This window comes from Etheostoma cragini, chromosome 9 (genome assembly GCF_013103735.1).
Source record: "Etheostoma cragini isolate CJK2018 chromosome 9, CSU_Ecrag_1.0, whole genome shotgun sequence".
NCBI lineage: Eukaryota > Metazoa > Chordata > Actinopteri > Perciformes > Percidae > Etheostoma > Etheostoma cragini.
Window position 1 is genome coordinate 22,847,254 of NC_048415.1, and position 22,237 is coordinate 22,869,490.

At 40.4% G+C, this 22,237-nt stretch overlaps 1 protein-coding gene across 1 annotated transcript in view; it reads left to right on the plus strand.

The window, feature by feature from the left end:
* The window catches only part of lpp (LIM domain containing preferred translocation partner in lipoma), a 139,343-nt gene that overhangs the window by 73,961 nt on the left and 43,145 nt on the right, over nt 1–22,237 (plus strand). Inside the window, exon 6 of the mRNA XM_034882215.1 lies at nt 7,216–7,812. Within this exon, the coding sequence (XP_034738106.1) occupies nt 7,216–7,812 (597 nt within the window). The remainder of the gene's footprint in view (nt 1–7,215; nt 7,813–22,237) is intronic.

Consider the following 22,237-nt stretch of genomic DNA (forward strand, 5'->3'; position numbering starts at 1 on the left):
GCTGCAATGAAACAAAGAGTGAAAAATTTAAAGGGGTCTGAATACTTTCCGTACCCACTGTATGTGTGTATATATATACATATGTATACATACATGCATATGTGTGTATTTGTGTGTGTGTGTGTGGTTTCCATTGAACACAAAGGTCAGGCATGGGTGAAATAGGGTCAGCCGCTGTCATTTTGTTAAGGACAAAGTTAAACAATATTGTAACAGAGAGATACAGCTGGAAAGATGAATTAGTTAAATTAATTAAGATTAAATGTACCGCCAACTATTTTGATAATGGATTAACCTGTTTTACATTTTATAGACCAAACTTTAGTTTGAAGGGACAGTCAGCTGAGGAATGTTGGCTTCAGCTGCTGTCAGAGGTGTGACACTGGTATGCTAACCAGGTTCTTTTGTTTCTTAGAAAAGGTCAAAGCCGAAGGCAGCTCTTCTTTGCGATGGGTGTTTGAACTCTTCAGGGCTCTGACGCCACTGACGTGTGTGCAGTACTGCGATCTCCATGAGCTGCCAGAACTGCGTCATGATGAACCTCCAGCTCTGTAATGATCGGGGCTTAGTGGCATTTAACTTTTTTTCCCTCTGTTTGTTTTATTAGCTGCTATTCTCTTTGATTGCTTTGTTGCTGCATGGAGCAGGGATGTTGCCACGGCGCCAGTGGCACCCATTGACCTTAAGGTCAATCTGGCAGCAGGTTCTGAGTTTTGACAGGGGTAGCCAACGGTGGAGAAAGGAGCATGCCTTTTGGCGCTCAATGTGTTCCGTCAATGTTTGTTAGTCAAATAAACTGCATAGTATGGCTCATTTTGTCTTTTAATAACAAGGTGAACCAATGACAAATTGAGTTTGAGCCAGGAAGCTGTGACAGTCAATATAACCTGCCTCTTTACATCATAAAGTCCCAGTAACGATGCTAAAAGGCTCTCCATCAACCTCTGTCTTCTCACATTATCCATCTTCCCAATAACATGCAAGCTTACAGTACACACACACACACACACACACACACACACACACACACACAGCCTGCTAGAGAACAGTTACAGTTCCCGTCTCTGCGATTGATGATATCGACAGACTGTAAGCGATGGACATTTTCAACTGAGCAGTATTTCACCTCCTAACACAAGACGGGCCACAAGAGCAGGAAAAAGTCTCATTACAGGAATGAGTCAGGGATGAGGGTGGCGAGAGACTGGCTTGTAGTACTGCAGGAGGTGAATGAAACAATTAGTTTCTGCTGCGCAAGAGCTGCAAAACACACATTTCCTTCTTTTGTATAGATAGCCTGCAGAAGTGCCACAATCGGAGACTCTCAGGGACTTTTTTTTCATCTTCACACAGTTGCCCAGACAAAGATTTTGTAGTTGCATTAGTGAGTAATGCGCCCTACTTTATATGGTGTTGTTACATCATACTAGAAATGTTGCTTTTTTTCTGAACCCAGTTTTTTAAGGGATTACATAACTGTGACTTTGGAAACATGGGTTTATTATTCAACTTGATTGTTTTCAGGTTGTTTTGGTGGTAAAACAAAAAGAATGTGTATGTCATGTACTTTACATATGACTGCTACCGGACGCATTCTGCGTATTCAAATCCCGCCGTTTATTTTAGGTGTGGCTGTAATTTCTGTATGGTCCATCACAGACTGAAACAACGGCTTAGCTATCATTGAGAGAACAGGGAAAGAGTTCTCTGTTTTTGTAAAATCTGGAACATGCCTGCATGATTAGTCGTTGCAAAATCACGATCTCGATTCAGCCCTGTTTGTGATTACATTTTTAAATAACTTTTTTATGCATCCCAAACGCTACTTCTTTCATCCGTGACTTTTAAACATAGACTGTATTAAATATGTTGTAAAGCGCCGCGATGCGCTCCCTTCTCTCCGTTGAAGCCTCTATGTCGACAGGCTTGTGGTGATGCCCAATGTGCTCTAGGTGCCAACATGAATCTGTTTGGTCCTGCCACTTGGTTTCCTTCTGTCAGGGTTCATGTGTGCAGTAAACATTACTCTTCATGAGAAACAAATCATGGCAGAGAGTCGTGATATCAATTCTAAGCAAAAAAATCGTGATTCATATTTTTTCCTGAATCGTGCAGGCCTAGTACAATGTTTCTTTCAATATTCCAAATGAGACAGTAGGACTGTTGCAGTCATGATGATGATGATGATGGTTATGTTTGAACCATCAGTCAAGTTGGCTGATGAGTAACAAAAAATTGCAGTATACGAATGCCAAAGTAGGACTGAAGAAAGATGGAAGCTCTGTTACTGTTTTTTTTTTTTAACCAAATCGACCACTATAATAGATGTTTACTCTGTAAATTGTCCTGATCGGTATGTATCTTGGGCACAATAAAAAAACCAAAAACAATATCAGTGTCAGGGTCAAAATGTCAGTATTGGTCGGCTATATTGTAGTTTGAAATATTTATCTACTGAAAAATTATTTTTGCACATCACTGCTTCCTTATCAGTCTATGCATGTAAAAATGTATAAAAGACTTCATACAAACAATAGAAGCCACAGAATAAATACCATAGCTGTGATATCATCAAGAGACTTTTTTGTTTTAGCTCCACATCCGTCGGGATTTGAAACTGTTCCCACATCGTCAGATGACATTTGATTTTCTTTTCTTTTACAGTCTGACTCTCATGTGCAAAGTTTAGGATGCACTTTGTGAATATTTTCATGATTTTCAGAACTTAATGTAATAGATTCAAATAAACTTTCAGATCTCATCCAGGTTAGGCCATACAGAGAAATATGGCCCTTTGTTGTATTTAGTTTTTTTTATCTATCAATTTTTCCATCTTTGCCAAGTGTAAACATTTTATTTATATACTTTATTGACATAATCCAAATTCTCAGCATTTCCACTCCATTTTTGTATGCACAGATCAAAAATGCACATACATATACAGTATGTGGATGAAAACACTCAAAGATAGCTGTACATGTGTTAGCTGTTCCTGTTAATGCACCTGGCCATTGCACCATAAGGAATACTTATTGTGAGTAGTTGCTTCATTGGTATAAAGTATGCATATTAATTCAATAAAAAATAAAAGCACCGAAAGACAGAACGTGGCGGCAGTTACATACCATGATATAATGAGTAAACACAGTCATATTCTAATTCATATGGCGCGGGTGAAAACCGTGTTGGAATATTCCCCCGTGAAAGGCGAGGGTTGTCATGCAACTATCACTTGAAGGAGCGAAAAATAAAAATCAGATATGCAGATATAAGACAGGCAGAGCGAAAAGTTCCCAATATGTGTATAACACACTTTATCTGCAAACGGAAGAGATAGTTGAAAACAGCTAGAGGTCTCGCCCTGTTCCACAGAGACATTGTTTAATCATATTTAATGTGCCTTATCTTGAGCTATTTTAGGAAGGAAATTGATACCCTCAATTGCATGACTGTATTGGGGCTGACAGATTGTTAAATGTGACTATTGTGCATAGACGAGATGACTCAAAGTGGAGGGAAGATTAGTGAATGCTTTGGTGTTGACTGGGAATTCTTCCATGGTCATAGTGCAAGTGCTGAAATAGACAGATGCAAATGGACAGTGGAGAGTCTCAGCTTTGTATGAATAAAGAGCAGGATCAAGTTGAGAGAGAAATATCCAAGGTCTTAGATGAGTCTGAAAAGATGCAGAACTTTTCCCTCTTTAGGGGTTTTCCCCGAGCTTGCTTAAAAAAAAGAAATCCCCCACCCTTGTGGTTTGAAATGCAAAGTTAACAGTTTTACTCAGCCCCCTAAGGCTGGTATAGTCTCTCCTAATCTTTTTTAATGTGTCAAAAGGCTTTCTTGAGAGTCTCTGTGAAATTTCACACTTAAGTTGTTTGCAAAGTCAGTCTGAATTACAGTGTAGACTTTTCTGAAGGCGTTAGGGGAAACTTTTCCCAAAGTGTGCATGTTGTGTTTGTGCATGGAGAGACCACAGCACCGCATGATGCTTCATCTTAGGTCGGACCACCGACACGCGCAGGTTGGATCATACAAAAAGGCTTTACTGAATTATTAATTATGTAATCTGATTTTAGGTGAGCATGTAAACAAGCCTTAGCGTCATTGATTAGTACTGGGCTGTACCGTTTCTGTGGGACTTTATTGTGATGATATTATCTAGATATCTTTTACAGAAGGATGTTGTCCAAATCGGTCTCAAATTGTAAAACTAGCAAAAAGAGTTCCTAGCATATACATGCTTTAATGTGGGAAGCGTTTTGTCACTGAAACAGCTTATTGCATTGAACTTCAATTTGATGATTATGTATTCATATATGTTTTTTTTTCGGGCCAATTATTTGTGCCATACTATAATATATCCAGCTATATTAATTAGAAATAGAATGGATTAATTAATTAGAAATAAAAATATTAGAAATATTTCTTAAAAATAATAATACTAATAATATTTCTTCCTGCTACATCCCCCGTGCCTCCTGGTTAAAACACACACAGCGCATACACAGTCAAACAAAGTGAATCATAATGAATCAATAAAACAAGAGAAGAGCATCTCATCTCTCCTTATCGAGGCAATAAACTGTAAATTTACCCAATTTGCTCAAAATAAATACTGGGACGGCACAAGAAGCAACTTGACACTTTATAGTTAAATAAATGTGACTGTGTGACATTATCATTCCATTACATATCGTCCGTGTCCTACCTCTCAACCTCTTCACTTATTAGTCAGGACATTATCTCAGACCCCGCATTAACACCGACGGGTCAAAGGCATGCACCATCTGCAACCATAGCTTAGTTAATATGAAAATCATTGCCACTACTCAGACATTTCTGTTCAGATTGTATGCATACGATTAGTTTCATCACCCTGAGAAAGGCGTGAATCCATTCTCTTAATGTAATTTGTGGAAAATGTACCATGACAGTGTAATTATTTTGAGGAGGCCAATTTGCATTTCCAGTGCTCTGCTAACTAAATGTTACTGTAGGTTCTAAGGCCTTAAAGATAAATTAATAATCTAGAGTATTTAAAACCCATGAAACATTTAAATTGAGTAATTTCACTTCCTAAAGGGCATAGTGGAGATTTTTTCATACATAAGCAGACAGACACACTTTTTAAATAAACATCAGCACTAATCACTGAGACAGAAATCCGAGTGAGAGCAGAAAATATGTTCTGGAGCTTTTAATGGTTCCTCAGGGGCCGCCCTCTGACTCAGATTAGATGGGATTTAGACAAAGTTGATGCAAGCACCTCTTTTACCAAAACTTGGAATTCTGTTTTTTCATCCCAACAAATTGTTATGATCACACACTTGAATTTTACTGTACTTCTTCCCTGATCAAATTACAACACACAACAAGTGTGTCTTATTTAATTTAAGCACAGAATGACAATGTAGTGTAGCAGTGCAGCAAAACCTATTTGGGGCATTGCTGCGCTCCAAGCTTTGATCAACTTTTAAGGGGAAATCGATTGGAATTGTTGCTCTGCCCCAATTTAGAAGACATCTCATCAAACTGAGTTGCAAAGGGTCTAAAGACTACAAGTGTTCATTTTTCTTCCCCTAGTTCTGCACATTTAGTAATTGACTCAGATGTTTGGCTTCAGGCAATAAGCTAATAAGGCCATCCAAGGTTAATGATAGACCCTTTTTAGACTGGCTGAACGTCTGACACCGATATGTAGTGGTAGTGAAGAACAATTATTGCTTACATGAGAGACACTCAGGGCAAAAGCCTCCGACATCTGAGTGAAACGTTATCGCTGCTATGTTTTGTTATAGTTCAGCCCGTGTATCGAATGTAACCATTGGACATTAGATCAAAATGCCACAGTTGTTCAGATGGTGAAAATCCTAGCAGTGGCTTGTGTTACTCCTCTACCGCCGTCTCTTCCCAGGAACACCGCTGCTACAAATCTCTGTGATTTAACGGCTTTCCTGTCCAAGCAGCTGGAGTCAGCACAAGTGTCATGTGCCACTGCTGTCATGGCACCCTCTACCAAACAATTTATCCCTTTCCTTCCTGCTTTATTAGCCATAGATTATGGGTGGTTGTTGATGGTGTACAGCCTCTGCTGTCGAGGTAGCCTTGTAATTGACTCTGGGAAGACAGGCTGGATTATCATTTGAGCGTACCCCGGTATCAGTAAAAAGCTGTTGAACACAACTGTTTCCAGTTTGTCCTGTTACTGTAACTTTCCACTTCCAGTGTTTGGTTGTTTTCGCAATGCTAGCAGCATGGCTCCAGGGTGACAATGTCGGTCTGAGTGTCAGTCAACAACTTTGGTCAAGACCAAAATATCTCAACAACCATTCCGTGGAGTTCCCTATTCATATCCCCAGAAGATGAACCATATGCCTTTGGGGTTCCCCTTACTTTTACTTTAGCACTACCATGAGGTTGGCATAGATGCTTTTAAGTGAAAAGTCTCATGCCCTCCTCAGGATAAATTGTAATAGCTTTAGGGATCACCAAAGCCTTTCATCTAGGACCATCGTTATGGCAACATTTCAAGTCTTCCAAAACTTGGTGGATCACCAAATACCTGTATAGCTACTGAAATTCCCCACAGCCTCAGCTGTAATTTGTGTTTATTGCTGATAAGCAAATGTTAGCATGCTAACATGCCAAACAAAGATGGTGAACATGGTAAAATCGTACTTGCCTACCATCAGCTGTTGGATTGGTATCCGTTGTTATTAGAGCAATGTGTCTCGTATCGAGCAGTAGCGATATCTACTTATTTGTAGAGATGGTCCAATACCAGTTTATGCTTACCAATTCTGATACCTGAACTTGCGTATGGGTCGATACTGAATACTGATCCGATACCAGTGTCATATATTTATAATGTCTAACAGCTGTGTACTACTATCCCTGTATGGATGTGATATGATTTCTCTCTCTGTTGTTGGTCTGGCTCAGGTTAAACTCTTTGTGAAACATGAAAAAACACAAAAAATGATCACCGCACAACTTTAGTTATAATGGAAAAAGAACATATATAAACTACTTTAACATAGATTTTCTTTAGGGCTTTATTATGTGGTATCGGATCGGAGCAAAATATCCCGTACTTCCAAATACAGATACCAGCATTTAGGGCGGTATCGGCGGCGATACTGGAATTGTAACATCTCTAGTTATTTGTTTTTTTGTTTTAACTGGAGACAAAACTTTCTGCTGTTTTTTTAGAACTCTGGATCCTTGACAGCCCCCTCCCCCAACGCTCCAGTGACTGGTTACAGGCGTATGGTCATTCCAACGCAGCCACCTCTGACTGCCACCAAGAAGTCTACGCCCAAACCTCAGGCTCCTGGGGGAGTCTCGTCTGTCCCCCCTTCTTCTGCCAGCCCGGTGGCCAAGCCTCAAAGCCACACTGGGCCTCAGCCTGTCCCAGCCTCTTACGCTACAGCCTCGACCCCAAGTCAGCCCACCTTCAATGTCCAGGTGAGGTCGGCCCAACCTGGCCCCCAGCATCAAGCGCCAATTGGGCAACATTTCAGCCAGCAGCCCATTCGCAGCCCTGCACAGGTGCAGTATATGCCTGCCCAGCCCAAAGGTCCTGACTTTGCCTATGGACCACCACAGCCTGGCTTCTCCCAGATGGCACAGGGTGCATATCAAGAACAGCACCGTCCAGGAGTACCTCAAGTAGGCGGCATAAGCACCAGGAGACCTGAGCCGGCCCCTGCCCAAGCGTACCAACCTCCAGGCCCCAGAAAGACCTACAACACAGATGTACCACCAAGCTTGGCTCCCTACACTGCTGGACCAGCTGTTCCACCAAAGGTAAGAACCTTGTTTATACCATTACCACATGCTCGGCTGCTATAACTGTTAATTATTGTAAACAGCGGTGGAAGAAAACAACATATTTGTTATACGTAGTAAAATATCACTATAGTTAAGGCAGTATAGGCAACAATTAGTCCACCTATTGATCCATTCATCCTTCCATCCATCTACCCTTTCTATAATTTCCTGCAAATGTTCATATTCTGGAATGGTGGCTTTGGGCTAAGCAGACTAGCCAAGGCCATTTCACCATTCACATCTCCCAGCTCCTTCTGGAGAACCCTGAGGCGTTCACAGGGCAGCGGGGATATTTAATCCCTCCAGCGTGTTGTAGGATTGCCCTGGAGCTTCCACCCAATTAGTTATCCCTGGAATACCTCCACAGGGAGCAGTCTGTAAGGCGTCCTGATTGGGTGCTTGAACCACCTCAACCTGCTCTGGTCAAAACGAAAGCATAGCAGTCCTTCTTCAGGCCTCTCTGGGATATTTGAGCTCCTCTATCTCAAAGACTGAGTCCAGACACCATGGGATGAAGTATTCAGCCCTTTAGTCGCTACTGAAATTCTTTGAAAACATTTGAGGGTTTGAACATGTAGAATTAAAAAGTAAATGCTAGAGTTTACTCTAGTAAACCGTCTAGATGACTGGAATCACAATTCAAACCATTTGCCTGTTGGTGAGGTGTGAAGGGTTAGGGGCCACAGTATGAGCAGGTCTGAAAAACAAAGCTCAGCATATTAGGGCTTTGCAATTGATCAACATTTTTAATTACAACTATGATTTCAGCTTCTAATGATTTCAGCTTCCAGCTCCTAATAATCATAAAAAAGGAAGGATTGTCTTGTTTTCTGAATGAAGTTCAAATGGGAAAAGAATCAAGGGGAAATTCACAGTTGTTGGTTTTTTAACTGTTTATTTGTCTAACTTCTTCACTGTGTTTTATGTTCACTAATTGCTTCCAAAAGTGAATGAGTATTTGTGTAAAATAATCGTGAACTATAATTTATTTTCCGTCATCGAGCAGGCCTATGGTAACGTTTGGCCCAATTCTTCCTCGTCAGTTCTTCTTTCTTTGTGGCAACAATTCATGTCATATACTTTTTTATAAAGTAGAAACCTCTGAGTGCAAGTGCGGTGTTTTCTCATATGTACGTGTGTGTGTGTGTGTGTGTGTGTGTGTGTGTGTGTGTGTGTGTGTGTGTGTGTGTGTGTGTGTGTGTGTGTGTGTGTGTGCGCGCGCATGCGCGTGCAGTATGCATACATTTGCATTATGCAACATCAGATGGCAGTGCAATGGGGAGCTGCTTGCCATCTTCCATTTAAATGCTCAGAATAAACAGTTGTTTTAACCTTTATGAATTTTTAAAGATCTTCTCTGTTGGGGGTTTATGCCATCTGATTTCTTTTCTCTTATTACCAGCAGCTCATACCCGTGTACTGTGTATACAGTATCTACCCACTGTGGATTGTAAATCTAGTCTTATTACTTTAGGTGGATTTGTTTTTCATTTAATTCTGTAAAGATTTAATATTTACACAGTCAAAAGTATAAAGGGAAAACTAAAGTCTTTATGTTTTTATGCTAGTTATAAGTATGTGTGCGCATTTATGATTGTATATTGTTACAGGTTACATAAAAAGCAGATTTAGGGAAGTTTAAACTTTAGCAATACTTAACATCAACTAACATACCCGAGATAACATGAAGTTGCTAAACTCATCTGTTAGTTCTCCTCCTAAAAGCCTTTTCTCTTGTACCGTTAAGTGAAAACAACAGCGTTAACGTTAGCTTAGTTAGCTTAGTTAGCTTAGCTGTAAGCCAGCCACAGCTGATAAAGTCTGCTTGTGACAGCTGACCAAGTTGCTAGCTTGAAATGAGAAGCATGCTTATGTCTACCTCGGTCTTGAATCAAGGACCTGATAAATATTGATCATTTTAATTTTTTTTTTTTTTTTTTACAATTTTAGAGTTGAGCAGTGTCATTGTACGTGTACCACTAAATGCACATGAAATGAATTACCCACTAACTCAAAAAACAGATCCATAATAAGTTTTAAAAGCAGTTCGTTTGTTTGTGCAAGACTTTTTATAGAACGGTACCTTACTGAGAAGTATTACAAAATCCTGTCATTCCTTAGAACAGAGTAATCTGTGCCACAGAGACAGCTATTCTGATCTCAATACATCCAGCCATCGACAATCTCTGGAAAGTGCAAGGCCCTCGAGTTTTCTTTAATTCAAGGATTTTATGCTAGTTCAAAATACAAACTGGGCCTCCCAGCCTCTGGGAATGGCTCATCAAGGACTGTACTTTACTAAATACAAATTAGCTTCAACATTGCAGAGAGTGTCTTCAAAATAAGTCTAATTATATTTGTTCAGAACAAAAGTCTACATTTTGCTTGAAAAGCTCACTTTGGTCCCAGTATGATGCATTATTAAAAAACAAAAGGTGGCGTTTAATAGATTTGGAGCATGTCTTTGATTTCAGATAAAAGCAAATCACTAATTTTACAGATATAGCGTGGAAGCTATATATATATTTATCTATATATATTTATATATATATATATATATATATATATATATAAATAAATGTGTGTGTCTTTCTTTCCCAAGGATATACTATAGCAGGATAATGGGCTGCGTGCGCCTCCCTCCCCCCGGGCTTTATTTGCTTTCTTTAAAAAGACACGGGGAAGCGTAATGCTCCATATGCACACATTCAGCCAGATGATGTGCTGTAAATTACTCTGTGGTGTCACATCATGTTTGACCCTCTCCCAGAAACTTGTGTACTGTATCCAAACCATAGCTCTAATCTGACTTTTTGTTCATTTGTGTCCAGTATAGCAGCTCTTTAATGTTCAAATAAACCAGACACTATAAAAGCAAGATTGGTCTGAAAGCAAAATCTGTCAACTTTGCCTTTGTGATCATCACTCTGCTTTACCCCATGTCATGACCTGTTCATAACCTCTTACAAATGGTGTTAAATCTACTTAAAAGAAGTGGGTTGTTCCTCTTTTAATCGGTTGTGTAAATAAACCCAAACATAGTCAATTAAAGGAAGTATTTACATACTTTGCATCTCCAGTCACTTAGAGATAATGTTGATTTTATGTAATAGCCGAGACTTTCTCAGTAGGGGGTCTGCGACTGTGATTGAGGACTTTATTCAAGAGATCATTCCACATAATTGAGCATATTAATAGAAGGTCAGTGCCATTAGAAGTCAAAGATGAAGTCCTCAGAGGGAATTCTATGATCTAGAGTACAGATTAGCTCGCCTGCTCTGCCCCCTACCTCACCATGTCACCCCCTGCCACCCTGCCACCCTGCCACCCAGCACCCGATGGGTCCTCACTCGCACGTGAAGTGAAGGTGTGAGAACAGCTTCTCACACCAAAAGGCTCCTAGGACACTTAATTACCCCAATCCACCAGTGTTTCATCTCTATTGTAGTCCAAATAATTAACTGATTTCATGGCTGCCGGTTAACATACCAATTTCCACGAGTCTCTCCATCTATCCTGAAATTGGAGGAAAGTTAAGCTGGATGATGCCTTGTGTTATTGCTGAGCTTGAGTGACGTTTGACAGGCGAGGATTATTTTTGAACTGCTCAATCCCTGCAGTCAGTTAAAGCCCCCTCGAAGGTCAATGATGGTTTCAACTGTCAAACATGTTTAAATATCTGACATTTCTCTGCCTTCCAGTCCTGGCCGCTTTGCCTCTTGACCTGCACAGAGACATTTGCATATGGTGCCATCAGAATGTGTCCAAACGACCATTTTAATTCATATGCCATGGCATGGACTCTTTCTAATCTCTCAAAATTGTGTTTTGAAAAAATAAAATAAAAATCACACCGCAAAAGAATGCAGTTGGCAAAATCCAAATAAACATTACTAGAGAAATGATCTTAGACAGTGCACTCTGTAACTCATTCATTCTATATTTAAATGGTAATTCATGATTTTTTTGCAATCTATTTTTACCTAAATGGTGGAATGCATAATAAACACCAGTCATTTCTTGTTCAGGCTAATTTAATACGTGTTATAGTGGAAACTGCAACATTAATTTGTGTGCAGATCAACCAAAATCAACAACAGCATATTGTCTGTGGCTAAATAAATACAGTTATTGACCAAGTTCTGACCAAGTTATTTATATAGCACTTTCCAAAAACAAAATGACGAAGGGTGTTACAGTTAAACGAGGAAAAAAAATCCAATCCAAAAAATGAATATAAAAGAGTTAAAATGATTTATTTGAATGGAACAAGCACTACTTTAGTCACCTGAGCACCAGAAAACAGCTTAGAGTCAAAGGACCCCAGATTACTGCCTTTTAGTTTGACTTTATTAGAAAAGGCACCCAGCCTAGACAAGACTGTTAATAAGACAAGTACTGGGACTAGAAGAGGCTCTAAGGATCCCTCATTTGGATCATTCTAGTGCAGGACAGTTTTAGACATCTAGACTATTTCGTAATATCAGAAAGGCAAACCATAATAAAGGACTAGGCTATAGTGGGTCATACATTTCAGCTGTCCCTTTATTGGCATCTGAAGTACTTATTTTTCTGCGTGGTGCCTTCTCCTTAGGTGATCGTCCCCAGTTGCCCTACTCTCCTGAACTACGAACGGCTCTTTAAATAAGCAAGCCGACTGAGTGCAGGGTTAGCAGCTCTGCTCTAGACTACCAGAGAGGATTCTTTGCTTGGTGCAGGGTTACCACGTGTAACTACAAAGAGAGAGCCCAGGGCTTAGACAAGATGAAGACATGCTATCTGCAGCCCTGTGATCTTTACTCTGGATGTAGATGCATCTCGGAACAAATTGCTCTTTGTTCTACACCAAACAAACAAAATATGTATTCTAAACTATGTATTGATAGACAAATTGATAGACATATAATGTCATGTTTTTAAGTAGCCTTTTAGAAAAATCTGATCAGTGATTGATATACATTTTGCTTGAAAAGCTCACTTTGGTCTCTGTATGATGCATTATTAAAAAACATACTATACATGTTCTCTTTCCTTTTCTGATGCCGATACATTTTCATATCTTTCACAGCACCATCAAACCATAACAGTGAAAGCTCATCCACATATTTTTGTGTCTTATCAACAGAATTTCCCTCTGGCTACACGGAAAAAGAAATAAATACTTCTTTAGAATTCTTTACAGCTGCTCTCTATTTTTACTAAACCATAAATGTTAACACAACATCTGAAGAAGGAGCCTTAAATTGTCAATGTGCACCTCAACACGTGTTTATTTGCTATTCAAATGCTACCATATGTCAAAGACAACATCATGATGTTTATTTTTATTTCTGCCAAATTAAGGTTAAGTGGAGCTTTCAGAAAAATGCCACCCGTAAAATAAGTGTGCATGGAGGCGTGCACGCGTGTGCATTTGCATGCAATTTGGATATAAGGTACAGGTAATCAACCTGAAAATATAATTACAACATATTCAGTGCAGTTTCTCACACTGATGTTTTCTTTAAAGCACAATTAAAACAAAATGAGTCATATGTTTGAAAAAGCACACCCACTCGTGTCTGACTCCAACTACACCTGCAAGCGGCTCGGCCCTCTCAGCGATTGGTTTCTTCTCAAACTGTTCAAGAAATCCAGAGTACAAAGACGCACAAACAAAAGGTGCTTTGCACTATGTTCATCATAATTTAAATCTCATACTTGAGTGATGTATAGATATTTTATTTTTTGGACTTGGGAAATTGATGTTTTAAGTGATTTAAAAGTACGCGTTTAGGTTTCCATTCCGTTTACTCACCAAAACACTTGCGTATGTCCTTGAGGCCTGACTCATTTCTTTCTATTCATGACTAATTTATGACTAAGCTATTTTCTGTCCTTATAAAACATTTGCAAGTAATTGATGGGGGTACTCTATAGCTATATAATTCAATGTGAGTACACAAACGTTAAAATGGCATTAAATGCCGTGATAAATTAAGCTGAAGCTAATGCTTACCTGTTCTACCTGTTCAGGAGTTAGCCAACTCGGCGTCCTTGTGGGCTCTAAACTGTCTGTCTTTCAAATCCATCTCCAATATTTACCCAGGGGACGTTGTTACGCCACTGTTAGAAACATGCTGTTTTTTTAGGTCTGGTAGAATCTATCTCCATTTATCCTTTAAGTTGGTTTGCTGCTTTCATGGCTGTCCTAACGTTACAGCTGTAGCGCGCTGGCTTCACGCGTTTACAGACAGACCTGGCAACCCGGCCTGGCTGGCCAACTGGCCAGCTGATACCAACACACAGGCCCAAACACAGACAGACATCACGTCACGGGACGGACATTACAAAAGGAGAAAATACTGGAAGTAGCATTGTTGGCGGAAAAGATAGTATTTCATACTAGCATGTTTTGTTAATATCTGATGATGCACTGGGGTCATTTTTGGATTCATTACAGTAAATATATTACATTTTAGACCTTTAATCCCCAAATTGAAAGGTAATCTCCATTGGCTCCAACTTTGTTTTTAAGCATTAGCATATAGTATATGTGAGTGGTGAACACCACAGCAGGGGTCATTCCAGCTGACTCCCAATGCGACCCTTCTTGAAGGCACCGTTTTCTTTGCTGCAGTTGCCATCGGGCTGGCATGTGCGTGACAATTTGTTGTTGATGTTTTTGAACTAGGCTTTGAACTTTTTGAGGTTTTGAAATATCAATAGTGAGTGTGGAGGCATTTTTGGGCTTGGCTGAGGATCTGTGAGACTATGACAGGAGGCTGTTTGGAACTCACTGTGTCATTGTACGTTCACACTAAGAGTGTAAAGGCCTACCTCATTTTAATTAACAGAATTAGAAATAAAAAGCATGCTGTGGGTAGTGCATGTATAAAAATAAAGTAACACACTTTTATAGTCCATGCAGATACCCTGTCACGTACCACATCCGCTCACCCTCCTTGCACAAGGCTTTGTCATAAACATATGATAACCACAAAAATGAGGTGACCGCCGGCTCACATGACAACTGGTCACATGACTGTTAAGTTGAGCTGTCTTAACAGTTAACTTTACTCGAGATAAGATTACTGGGAGCCGACTACAGAGCATGAGTTTCCCCAAAAAGGTGGCTGTTAGCCGGGTACAAGGCACCGCGAGGTGACGGTCCTTTCAGTTTTGTAGCAGTTCAGTTTAGCCGACAAAAAGTGAGTGTCAAGCAGCAACGACAGTTAAGTGTATGCACCAAAAAGACTAGTTAAGATTTGTGGTTTGGATTAAAACCCTCCTGGGACATGAACATGTTTTTCCCGGGGTAATGTCTTGTATTGTCCTCAGGACAGGAACTCCGCTCCTCGGCTTGAAAGCCCTGTGTTTTAGGACCCGCCCCTCCACCCCGACCTGCTCCCTATTGACTTATCCCTTGTAACCATGCAGCACACATTCCTGTCTGGTGTGCACACTGTATTCTCATCAGAAATGCAGGTCAGACTGTGTGACAGGGACCAGTCGGAGGCCTCTGGCTTTGCCAATGTGCAAGCTACTGTTTATAGCTAGTGCTGTGGCTACAACCATGATGTTAAATAGGAAGACACGGTGTTCGGTGGTGGTCCACGCAGGATCTGGTTACTGACAGTTTAAATGTCAGCCCACTTGACTCGTTCCTTGATGTCAGTGATGGAAAGTGGATCTCCTTATGTTTCACTGTGTCTTGCCAACGCATCAGAAAGCTTCCTCCCAGTAGCTGCTTCAGCCTTTAAACAGAGCTGCGACAAATCTCAAATGCAAATATAGCCACCAGCGACAAGAAAAACAAAGTAGGCCCATTATATAACTATTATGTCAAAATGATCAATGGTCGAAACAATGGATAACTTGTGAAATGTGTGCCTTGCGATTATGGGAACAATTGGTTTAAAGTTAGTTTTGGTGGGTATGTTGTTGTCAGTATATTTATTGTCAGATAGAGTGTGTATTGGTCAGCAGAAATTTCAAAAATGTCACCAGGTCATGGGAGTTGTGATCTTATTAAAAGAAATAGAAGTAGAAGGCTTTTCATTGCAAAGCCATTTTAAAAGACTGCTCAAATAATAAAATGATTACATATAAATTGACTTTTTTTAATCATTCACTAGTTCACTAGTTAATGACAAACTCATAGAGTGGATTACATAATTAACCACATTGAGTGTTAAGTGAAACCAGACCGCTGTGCAAATGAAAGGTGCACGTGAGTTTTAATTACTAGTAGGTTATAGATGTTTTGATGTCTCTCTGCAGATAACTCTGCAAGGAACCTTTAATATAGCATGTCATATCATGTAATGACTACTGTAATGCCTTGTTCCTTAAATTCCATCCATTTAGAGGATATGACCATATGTGCTGGATTGTTGCTGGCCTTTCTCACAGAGGACATTTTGCGTTTCCAAACACGGGTGCAGCGAGCGTTAAGGAAGGCCTGAGCTCTGACCCCACCCTGTGCATGCTAGCGGACCGCCATGGCTTACTGACACAACTAATTTGAACAGAGCCATTTATTTGTCATAAGTAACCTGTGTTTTTTATATTAAGTCACTGACACATTTTTTTGTGTTTTTTGAGGCCATTTATTGATTGACTCAGCCAAAAAAGATGATTGGAATAAGCTAGTACTCTTCTTTTGTCAGCATAAGATTATGTGGTAGGTAGTAAACAATAATTCCTCTTAAAAGTACACCATCTTTGCGGTGGAAAAACTCACATGTTGTCATAAAGGCACCAGTTTTAATAAGTGGTTATTGGGGAGTGTATGACCATCTTAGTGCTAATGAGAGGTCATACATCTCTGGAGAGGCAGAGATATACATTTAAAAGAAATTGACTAATTTATGAATTTTGTCCTTCACTTCATTCACAGTGATTTTAAACCACAATAACATCTAGCCCCCTAATTATTATTATAATTATTACAAAAGTTACAAAGTAATGATTTGAAATGAAATAACAGTAGGTCACTGTTGGGTTTACTCAGAAATAGAGGGCTGTGTTGTCTTCTCATGTTGTTGTTTTTTGTGTGCTTGTTGATTGGCCGGTTCCTACGGCCAGTGGTAACGTCAGTAGATCAGAAGTGTTTGTCACATAACCGCTCATAAATAATAGGCCCTGCCAGCCGCCTCTCCTCTGGCCCCCTCGGAGATGAACAGCGTGGCTGGTAAATAACTGGCCGGATCGATACCTGTCATTGCAGTTCAGTGCGCCCCGGCAATCTAAAAATGGCCCAGCAGTTAGTTTATTTTCTAGTTTTCAGCCTCTCCTTACCGGCCTGTAGTAAAGAGATGCAGACGGATCCTGCAGGACTGAGATTATTCTGCACCTTTAAATGTGTTTAATAAATGAAACAGTGGCACGCTGGATCACAGATTTAATTTTCATGACAACATTCACTCCAAGTCATATGACAACAACAAATTCATCAAGCTATGTTGGGTTCATGATAAGAAATTAAAATATTTGAGAAAACTGAAAAATAAATTAACAATTTTGGTGGGCCCCCCTGCAGGAACTCCCCCTGAAGGACCCCCTGTTGAAGATCTCTGAGTTCATGGTTTTCGCTGGCACTGTAAGGTTTAGGTGCAGCACCTTAGCCGAGTTCATGTAACTAAAAGACTTATCTCAGATCTAATGTTTGTAGCAAGTTCAGAGTGTTACATATTTATTTATTATGCGCCATCTTTTCCAATGTTTTAGACACAGATATGGTCATATAATAGGCTCTAGGACTAAGAGACCCCAAACAACCCCAAAGAAAACAAAAATGACCAAAAAGACACAACCCGATAACAAAGTGACACAATCCCACAAAGAGACACATCATGTGTAGAAATTGCTTTTTTAAATGGAAAACATCACATAAATAGGTGCACCTAAGTCTTCCACAAAGCCAGGGGAAACACTGGAGGTAAATAATTCATTTAATGTCTATCATTACTGAGTGTACAGTCAGTCTACATGGAGGTGTACTGTACATGGTTTTCTAGGTTCAGTCAGACGCCAGGCAGCCACAAGCAGCTGCATAAACAGTGGCCCCTGCTGTCTCCTTCTGGACATGGTCCCTCTGTCTGTTCAGCGCCTCTCTGTGTCCTACTTGTCTTGCACAAACTCAAGTTTTCTCCGTTTTAGGTTTTGACTGTTGCTGGAACTAGATTCCACTCTGCCCTCTTAACATCCTCCTCTGTCCACAAAAAGACTCTTTTGTCCGCCCCCTGGCTCAGAGTCCATGAGACGTGTGCACTTTCGAAACATTTTTTTTTTTCTCATCAAGGAAGCCTTCCTCAGCGGATCAGGCTTTGTGTATTGTTGGCCCCAGCATTTTGGTGGTGGGGTTTGGTCAAATGATATCCTTCAGGGTGTCATCCAGATAAGCCATGTAGTTGTTAAGGTGGAAGAGGAGAAGGATATATCATGGTTTGTCAGGAGGAAAAATTACACAGGAGATGGACAACACCGTGTATTTCAAAAGGGAAGTGCAGGTTGCCAATACATCGATTTAAAGGCATAACCTGTGTGAGTCGTCATTATGTCCACCACATGGGTTTAAAAACAGATCCCTGCTACCACATGAGGGAACGGCAGGGAAATACTTTGAGCTCCAACCCAAACCAGGGAGACCTGCATCCTGTGCAATCTGGTGTTTTGCTACCTTCATGGGATTGTGATGGTATACAAAGAGACGCCAAATACGTGTTATCTCCATCCCAACAATTTGTGCAATCATTTGTTGGTGTTGTTGGGATTTTTTTCCTTTCACATTGCTTGTAGCTCCCCTCTCTACACTCTCAGATTTTCAAATATCTGTTAGCAGGGGGATGTGTCAGTTCCGAACAGATGACCTAGTTTTTACACACGCACAGTCTTACAAACATGGAAAGGCCCCTCGACATACATTACATTCCTGAGAACACGCTTTCATATGAATTCAGTTTACAGAAAAGACGTCGGAAAGATGGCGGAAAATGTCTATTATGGAATTGGTTAATTTTTAATTATCGTTGGCTGCGTTGTACACAGCTGCTCTGCAGTTGACTGTTATTTTTTAGTCTGCGTTTAATTGGAGCTGAAACAGCATGACCTATTTTGTTTGGAGAGAATGTGTACTTTATCTGTGCCTCCTCAGAAGGTGGCCTTGAGCTCAATTTGCAGCGCTGTGATCGTTCTTTCTCAAAGTGTAATGCATTACTGATTACTCATAACCTCTTTAACATCACACGCAGCACATTCATCAACTGGATTACATAAGGCCAGTGACATGGGATTGCTTTGGCAGACTTAACAAATGCTTCAATTAAACATGCAGCTGCCAGAAGAATGACAAAGCAACTTTCCCTCAAATATTAGTTTTGTCCGGCAAACTGCTTTTATTTGAAGTAGAATACCTGCCGCATCCTCACTCTAAGCCAAACCGAGCCGTCCTTTTGTACTATTAAGATTACAACCCTAATTTCTGTCCGGTCATTGTTAAGCGCCTGAATCTCAGCGATGCCGTGCTGCTCCTCTGGCTTTCGGAGTCAGTTGAGAAAATGGGTCTGCAAAATCTGCAGTATGATATCAGATCTGAAACACATTTCTTAAAAAAGAAAAAACCTGTCTGTTTGGTGTTTAACCCATTGACTCCAGACACACGACATGCTGCAGCCCCCCCTCCTCAAAACACCTACCAGCGTGCGCACACACACACATACACACACACGCACACACACTCTAACTCACTGGACGGATAGTGTGACTGATCCAGCAATCCTTTCATTGTTTTGGTAAAACAGAGTCGCCTAAGCTGTTATAATCACTCGTTTAGATATTCCAATCCAATATAAAATTCCAATCCCTCCTGAACCATAACCAATGCAATGGTCCATTTGCTGTTATTATTATTATTATTATTATGATGATTATTATTTTATTAAGCCATTTCCCTTTCGAATGCTCTGTGTCCATTTTGAATGATGGCATTGTGATTTAGGGAGAGACAAAAGGCCAGGATGCCAGACGGAGAGCTCTTTTAAAAGCCTGAGTTAAAGCTGCAGCTGCATTCACACTAAGGAGCATTTTGATTGTAAAGTCCATCATCATTTTAATCTTTGGATAAATATGTCTTTGAGTGATTATGTCTTTCTTTAGTTGGTGCTGATCGTGCAGGAAATGTTAAGCTATTGTAAAAGGTAAGACAATTGCCTTTTTGTGCTAAGGTGCAGTGTTTGGCTTCCAGTAAGTAGACAGAAGCAACCCACAGCTGATGGACGACTGCAGGTTTAGAGACGCAGATTAGTGTTGCTTAGCAGCTGTCTTTCATTGGGCTCTCTCTAGAGCGCTTGTACTTTTCCCCTTCTGGTTATCACTTCCCGCTCAGTGGGTAGTGCTGTTTATGCGGCGGCTCACACGTTGCTTTTGAACTGTGCAAAAAAAACAAGCACTGGCCTAAATATGAGAATTAAGCTTATGATTCCTCAAAAGGTCACCTGAAATTTGAATTGTCCTTTTTTTCCTGGACCATGATCTAACAGGGTTAATTTGCATCCCGGCTTCCTTCACTTGCTTCCCTCCCTCACGTCTTAGACCTTCCCACGGAGGACACATGGGAGAGAATCATTCAAGTTTTACTTGAATTGTAAAATCATCATTAAAATGGTTGTCAGTGCACTTTACAATTAAAGGAACACAGAAATAACAGACTGTAACAAACCAATTGAACTCTATTAAAGCAGTACTAAACTATACATAACCATTATGATAAGAGAATAAGGGAAACAGGACGCAGAGAGCATGGGGTGTTGTTGTTGGCTGTGTGTACGGTGGCCCTGAAGTTCAAACCAAGGACACAACGCGACTGCATTTTGCTGCAGGAAAGGATAGGAAGATATTGGACACTGGTCCTTGCCCTTGTTGGTTTCACTGTCTATAATTTACTAATTCAATTCAACTTTATTTATAGTATCAATTCATAACAAGAGTTCTCTCAAGACACTTTACAGCAGGTCTAGACCACATTCCAGAATTTACAAGGACTAATGGTTTTAAGAGTTAGCTTTTTCATTTGAACCAAGAATCAAACGGAAAAAGCATGTTCCATTTTCATTCCAGTTAAAAAATTAAAATAAAAATGCTCTCTTCCGTTTTTGGGTTTGTGATTTCAAAAAGACCTGTTCTGCGATATATTGGAATTTATTACATTTTTTTCCAACTTCTAATTTGTCCCAATTTCAAACGATATCCCCAAAAGGAAACTTTGTAACATCTGTATCATCTCAAATATACATCTCTCTGTTTGTTCGTATTGCTGCCAAATGGGACAAACTGACCACCACCTAAATTATAATCCATGCTTCAGTTACTCAGTTACTCAGTATACTGTGTAACTGTGTTGCCATGGAAAATATTGCGGTATTATGCTGAAATGATCCCCCCCACCCACCCTATACCATAGTAGGTGATGAAATGTAAATAGGCCCAGCTTCCTGTTCACTTGCATTTTTTCCACTTGGACTAACAAAGGTGTAAGCCAGATGCTCTTCGAAGAGTTGGCTCTCCCATTCACTCTCTATCACTGCAGTGGAAGCAGGAAAGACAGAGCCTGAGGTTTGGTTCCTCAGTAGGATGCAATGCTGTCAGGGCATCAGGTGAGCCCACCCCCACCCCCAACCCACTCTGCTCCTCACTTAATCAGTTCTGACACGATGCCAATTCCACAGTGGGTGGCGCACACAGCTGTATTTATAGATGTGGCAGTGGGGCAGTGATCCGCTCCCACACTCTGCTTTGTCTGCTCACCTTTCACTGTCACGCTGTATCAGGCAGCACGCAGCACTGGGCACTTACACAGCGAATTGTTGCCTTTGGTTTGAAGTGGTCTCACATTTAATAACGGTTGGTCAAGTGGATGGCATTTGATGGTCCATCAGGATGTCTTTCAGGGTATTACAACTGAAAGCAGATGGTAGATGACCTGAAACTATAAGCCTCAACATACTGGTAAAACAGAGGAAAAAGGTGCAGCTGTTAACCCAGTCGCCACTAGATGTAAGCCCCAACTTCAATGGAAGTGCGGCTGGGTGTCCTGAGGGCGTAGGCAAACAATTTACTGAAATGAGCCAGACGTAACTGAAAAACATGTCTGCAGTACGTATAGCTGGTGTATGATTTCTATTGTTGCCTCTGAAAAGCTGAACAGGAACTGCGAAGCAATCACAAAGCATGCAGGGAAGCAATTTCTTTCTCTTATTCAAGTGAAAAATTATTCTGTGCTGTCACAAAAGACTCCCTAACAAGGTGCTTTAAACTCTCTGGCAGTGCATTGCTGCAGGGTGTCAAAGAGTGGATAAGCTATAAATGAAGCTTAAACTCAAAAGTCTGTTTCTGGTAATAGGAGCATTTCCTTCCCTCTCCA